This window comes from Rhamphochromis longiceps, linkage group LG23 (genome assembly GCF_057381845.1).
Source record: "Rhamphochromis longiceps isolate RC_006_pf linkage group LG23, R_longiceps_female_GT1.1, whole genome shotgun sequence".
In the NCBI taxonomy this organism is placed as follows: Eukaryota; Metazoa; Chordata; class Actinopteri; order Cichliformes; family Cichlidae; genus Rhamphochromis; species Rhamphochromis longiceps.
In genome coordinates this window covers 3538081-3544080 of record NC_140578.1, presented here as the reverse complement: position 1 = coordinate 3544080, position 6000 = coordinate 3538081, and the positions used below count along the sequence as shown (strand labels likewise).

Here is a 6000-nt window from a genome sequence, read left to right as displayed (position 1 = left end):
TTGTGGCAAATCAGTGCTGCGATCGCAGGCACTGAAGGGTTAAAACCTGCATTTCAATCCTGCTCAAACTGAAATTAAATGAAGCTAAATGCATCATTATCCACAAGTATGCCAACAACCCTACACTCCAGACAGGAGATAAATGCTTCACTTGTTTTGTTTTTCTTTCCTCAGGTTCTCTTCTCACGCAGTTAAAGCTTTGTCTTGGCAGAACAGTCACCACGACACCCATAATCACTGAAGAACTCCCTCTTGGGCATTATTGCAATAATAACCCATCCCACAGTTTATTGTGCTGCAGATCACCTTTGTCTCATCACACTACAAGCTCACTCTGCACAAAAAAGAAAGAAAAAAAAAAAAACCCACACAACTGTAAGACGGCATTATTTACTGAGAGCGCCAGTCACAAAGGAGCTGTGAATCAGAGCTCGCTCATGCTGTGGGTTTGAATCCCAAGACGCTTTCTCACATGTCTGAAGATGCAGACTGGAGAAACACCGTATTCCCTTAGAACAGTGTGTGCACCCTCATTCAGATCCCTCATTTTTTTATATTTCTAAGATGCTTTCTGGCACCACGCTGAGAGCGCGCTTTTCTGGCTGTTAGGGTTTAAACAAATATTCAACAAATGGTTCATTTTAAATGTCCGAGCCAGACTTGCCGAGAGCCTGACTTGGGTTTGCAGTTAAACCCCCTCCCAAAAAGCCAACAAATACACACACACACACACACACACACACTCCAAGAAAATTCACAGTCACAGATTACGTCTTTGGTTGCCTTTAGAGAACTTTATTTACATGTCCATATATAGCAAGGTTCAAGTTCATGATGCAGCTGTGAAACTACCTGTCTGTCTTTATGTGCCCTAACAAATACATTTAAAATAAAAAAAATTTAAAAAACACACTTAATGCAGAGTGAGTGTCAATGATGTCCCGATACTGGAGAGTACTTGTTTGAGTTTAGTCTTCCGTCTGATTTTGGTTTCTATCAAACATCTTCAGAACACGTTTGTCTTTGTTCTTTTGAAAGAAACAGGAGGAAAAAACCAGTAAAACAACAAAGACAATGTGAGTCTCAGGACACCTTAGAGGACCGAGCCTTGTTCTTGTCATGTATGCACTAGAGATGATACAATCGTGTTGCTGCTTAAACTTAACCAGGAGCAAAAGAAAATAGCTGGAACCTCACGCCACATCGTCTCGCCATCTGCCATGCATCTGCCGCCCCGAGGAGTGGCTTGGTGCTGTGGACAGAGCTGGACCGGACCGGGCCGAACGAGGCCAAGCTGACTCAGACTTGGACTTTGTACACAGCACAGAATATGGACCGGATTTTTCCATCAAGGGTTTTCTGAACCCTCCCCCACGTGTTCTCAGTCCCACACCTTTGTCTTTTGTTCCTCCACTCAATGCCATCCGACTGCTTGCGTAAAATTCAAAGGCTAAAAAAATATTTTTTTCCTAATTTCTTGTTCACTACAGAGGTTTCATTTTGTTTTTTTTAAAAAAAGGGACAAAAAAAGGAAACAAAAACAAAAAAGTTCTTTGGAGGAATCCCACAGTTGCGCAGCTATAGACTAACCAGCATTCTTAGAGCATTAAAATCAGTTTTTTTCTTTTTTCCAGAGATGTGACTTTGCCTCTTTTTGCTTCGCTTTCTTTTCTTTCACAAACATAACCAAAACGACAAAAGTACAAGTTGAGTGTCTCTTGCTTTCCATGCCAGTCAATGCTGCAGGAGGGAGCCTTGGCCCCCCCCCCTGATTATTAGTTTGCTTTTTTGGAGCCAATCGGAGTTCAGTACATAACTTCGTAGACTGTGGCTTTCTTGTCCCCGGAGCCAGTGACGATGAACTGGTCGTCGGGTGAAATGTCGCAGCTGAGAACCGACGAAGACTCCTTAGACTAAGCAAAAAGACAGAGACGACATCATCAGTGAATCAAAATGCAGAAATTCACAGCTGTTATTTAAAGGTACTTTTGTGTCCCCAAATTACCCTCTGATATTTGAAGAAGATGAGCAGGGAAATGAAAAAGCTTGTATTATTTTTAAAGCTTTGGCAGCTCAATTGTTTCCAGACCAGAGATCAAAATTTCTCATCAGATCAGGCTGCGTGTCTTGCATTAACTCTCTGGGGTTTTACCTGAAATATGCTGGATCCATAAGGTGTCCTCCATGCATTCAGGAGGTTATCTTTGCCTGTGCTCACGAACCATTTACCTACAGGAAAAAACACACACGGCCATCAGCAGATAAAGCCTCAGGGGAGGAGAGATATGGAGAAGCCTGAGAGGCTGCGAAGCAAAAGCAGAGAGAAGAGGCGAAAGGGAAAGGACAGCTTCTGTGTTCTAATGAGAGAAGCAAAAGATTTGTTCTGCTTCCCTCTGATTAGATACCCTCAGGTAGTGTGATGTAACCAAACCATCAATCTAATCGGTGTGTGTGTGTCGTCTGTGTGTGTGTGTGTGTGTGTGTGTGTGTGTGTGTGTGTGTGTGTGTGTGTGTGTGTGTGTGTGTGTGTGTGTGTGTGTGTGTGTGCGTGCGTACCACAGTAGGCGAACTTGAGGGAGAGAACGCAGCTTTCGTGAAGGTGCAGCTGGTACTTGTCAGGTTTTGAGACATGCAGAACTTCCACGTTACTGCTCTCCATTCCCACAGCCAGCCACTCGCCTGTCGGACAGTAGCCCAGAGAGAAGATCTGGAGACAAAGAGGGAGGAAATGCGATGATGACAGATGTAAAGTGTTATTGGTAATGAGGTTTATGTGTATTAGACTTGTGTGTGCACCTGTGATGTGAAGTCATGCTGCTGCAGCTGGCGTCCCTCTCGGAGGTCCCAGCAGCGGACTGTGTTGTCCAGCCCTCCCGTCCACAGCTTGGTGCCGTCGTTGGAGATATCGATGCAGCTCGCTCCGTCCGTGTGGCCCTGGAACTGCCTGCAGGATAGACACAAGGTAGTCAACACAGCTAGGCTAAACTACAACCAGAGAGACGTTCCTTAAGGTACACAGCCCTGACTGCATTTCATTTAAGTACATTTAATATTTAATCTTTACAATTTGTTGAAGTGAGCAATTTTTTTTCTGCATTACTCAGCATTTCATACCACAAATAGACGAGAGAATTCAAGGCTACAGAGATTTTATTAATGTTTACTTAGCAAAATTAAGTTGCATTTAGCATCAAAAGCACAAATTTATAGTGTTTGTGTTACTTTAAAACATCTGAAACTTCCATAAGTGCAGACAAGTGTCTACACAGGTAAATCTGAAGATTGTATTTAAATAAAAACTGTCAAAAGCAGAATGCTGCACACGTGAATGTGGAAAACCACCAGTAAAACCCATTTAAAGACAGATAGGAAGGAAGACTGTAAGTCGTCACTCTGGCTAGAAGATAAATGCACAGCCTGAGCTCCAAACTTACAAAAAAGTCGTTGCTTTGGTGCCCCAAGTGCAGTTTTTCCTGGCGCTATGTCTATTTCATGACTGACAGCGCAGATTGTAAAATTACACCAATTCCTTATACTACTCTCCCTCTCTTCTCAACATCCCACTCGATACCTTTTCCATCAGTCTCTCGTCTCCCAACCTGAAAATAATCTGGCTATTTCCCACTCCCATCTGCTCTCCTCATCTGACTGCAGGAAACCGGTGAAGACGATGAATCAGCCACTTCCTCCTCCTCTTACCTAACCAGCGTCTGGTTGTGAAGGTCCCAGACGACGATGTTGCCGTCGCTGCAGCAGGAAAAGCAGACCTTGTTGTCGGGCGAGATGGCCAAGGCGTAGCAAGCGGGAGCGGACGACGTCAGCTCCGCCTTGATGCGAGGAGTAGGAGTGGCCAGATCCCAGATTGATAGCGTGCTGGCCTCTCCTCCGACAATCAAGGTTCGACCGTCAGAGAGCAGCTTGCAGGATCGGATGTAGTTATCCCTGTTCTGATTGAGCATCATAAAATGATAAATGCATCACTATAAAATCATACCGACAGATATATTCTGGGTAGTTCAACAATGTGATATAAATTAAAGCATGTGGTTACAGAAAAGTATAAAGATGCTGCAGGATTGATCTTGAAAAGGTGATTCATCATTCAAAGTGTGAAAAGCAAGCACATCAATTTCAGCAGTAAAATAACATTACTAGACACGAGATGGGCAGCAAGCTTTAAAACCGATCTGCACAGCATCCATCTATCTGTCCTCCTTTATTTCTCACCAGACAGTCCAGCTGGGCCATGGGGCTCTTGCTTCCTGGTTGGCTGATGTCCCACACCTTGACGCAGCCCTTCCCTCCGGTGTACACGTGACGCGTCGAGGTGCTGATGGTGACGGCGCACACCACCTCCCCGTGGCTCAGGGTGTGGATCTGACGGGCGTGACGAGGAATGCCCGGTCCGAGCAGGGCGTCGGGGGGAAAGGGCACGGGCTGCATCTGGCCGTCAGCGCTCACATGGAAGGAGTAGGCGCTGAGGGAAGAGAAAGAGATGGATAACAGATTCAGTGCTGCAGTAACCATACGTCAGGACAAGTTACTGTGACGGGCACCGTTCTATGTATGCAGTTTAAAAAAGCACACATGAAGCTCTTGTACTTTGGTCATATCTCTGTGTTTAAATTAAAACATCACAGAACACTCTGGCTATTCATCTGCTAAAGTAAGAAATATTACAAGAAATTGAAACGAGGCACACTGCTAACACTTTTAAAGACATTTCTCAAATGCTTTAAGGATGAACTCACTTACAAGCTCTTAATGCATGAACGCCACCTTTCTAATTTAAAATAAAATGCCTTGGTACATTTTGGCCTAACGAAGGTTTAAAATCTCAAAAGGCTTCAAAATCTCTAATTGTTCATCTTTTGTTTTCTTAAAGCTCTGTAACTGAACTCTGAGGACAAACTGAGCTTCCTAGTGCCGTTAATAGTGAACAGGAGAAGATCTGCATGATAGCAACCAAGGAAGAGGAAACTCACGGTTTCCCGGAGGCAGCAGACTGCAAGCTGGCAGGCAGCCCAGGGACCCTCATGTGTGGGTGTGGAGACTCATAGCCCACCTGGAAGAGTCAGAGATAAGTCAACATAGGGAAGAAAATAACACTGAAGACTATGAAGTAAAATAGATGGTTCATGGTAGAGGACAGAAGAGATCACAGTTAATTTGTTAAAATTGGTCAAACAGAGGCAGCGTAAATCTGAAAGATCAAAATAAAACGAGATGACATATATGATTTCTGAAGAGTAGATTTTAAAAATGACAAAGCAGCTGCTCTCTTCTTTTCCATAAATATCCCTCTTTCTGCCCTCTGACTGGTTTATATGCTGAGGTATGACATATGACAGTGACACTGCAAAGACAAATTATGTGCAGAGCGTCGAGCTCACCACAGGGGACCGTCCATAGCCTGCGGCAGCTGCTGCCGCCGCCGCTGCAGCTCCATTCATTTGGGGGGAGACCAAGTGGAGACCAGCGCCATAGCCCGCAGCCCCGGGCAGGTCCCCATTCACCCCTGGAGGGGGTAGGCCAAAAGCCCCCGGTGGGTACGCTCCCTGCACCGCCAGGGGGTTTCTCAGACCGAGAGCTGAAGGGAAAAGAAGGGGCAGAAAAGATGATTTGTTTTGGATTAGTCAGGTGGCAAAATTACTGAATGAGACCTGAGCTTCATATTTAATTTTGATTTTTGATTTTTTTCACATAGCTTGGAATAACATACACATGTTATTAAGGTGACTCCCTCTGCAGAGTCTTTTAAAGCAAGCGACAGCTGTGACTGACAGGCTGTGAATAAGCTGCAACAAAAGGCTGGATGATATCAGCACTAGACCACTACTGACCCCTGCTGGCCAGCTTACCATCCTGCAGGGGGAACGCAATGTACGTCTCTGTGCGCTCAAATTAGCATCCTCTACGTCCCTCCATCTGCACGTGTAGGTGCACCTACGACGGCGCATACATGCATACATAATAGTGTAGATGTGTGTGCGGACAGAA

General features: G+C 44.9%; 1 protein-coding gene across 6 annotated transcripts in view; it reads right to left on the bottom strand.

The window, feature by feature from the left end:
* Nucleotides 1-774: 774 nt before the first annotated feature.
* Nucleotides 775-6000, bottom strand: part of tle2a (TLE family member 2, transcriptional corepressor a) — a 36382-nt gene continuing 31156 nt past the window's right edge. For all 6 annotated transcript variants that reach the window (XM_085397720.1, XM_085397721.1, XM_085397722.1 and 3 more), the window contains exons 13-20: nucleotides 5394-5590; nucleotides 4986-5065; nucleotides 4228-4477; nucleotides 3700-3947; nucleotides 2797-2944; nucleotides 2557-2707; nucleotides 2153-2229; nucleotides 775-1913 (exon numbers count right to left, since the gene is read on the bottom strand). In XM_085397720.1, coding sequence (XP_085253846.1) covers nucleotides 1806-1913; nucleotides 2153-2229; nucleotides 2557-2707; nucleotides 2797-2944; nucleotides 3700-3947; nucleotides 4228-4477; nucleotides 4986-5065; nucleotides 5394-5590 — 1259 coding nt within the window. In that variant the 3' untranslated portion in view covers nucleotides 775-1805. The remainder of the gene's footprint in view (nucleotides 1914-2152; nucleotides 2230-2556; nucleotides 2708-2796; nucleotides 2945-3699; nucleotides 3948-4227; nucleotides 4478-4985; nucleotides 5066-5393; nucleotides 5591-6000) is intronic.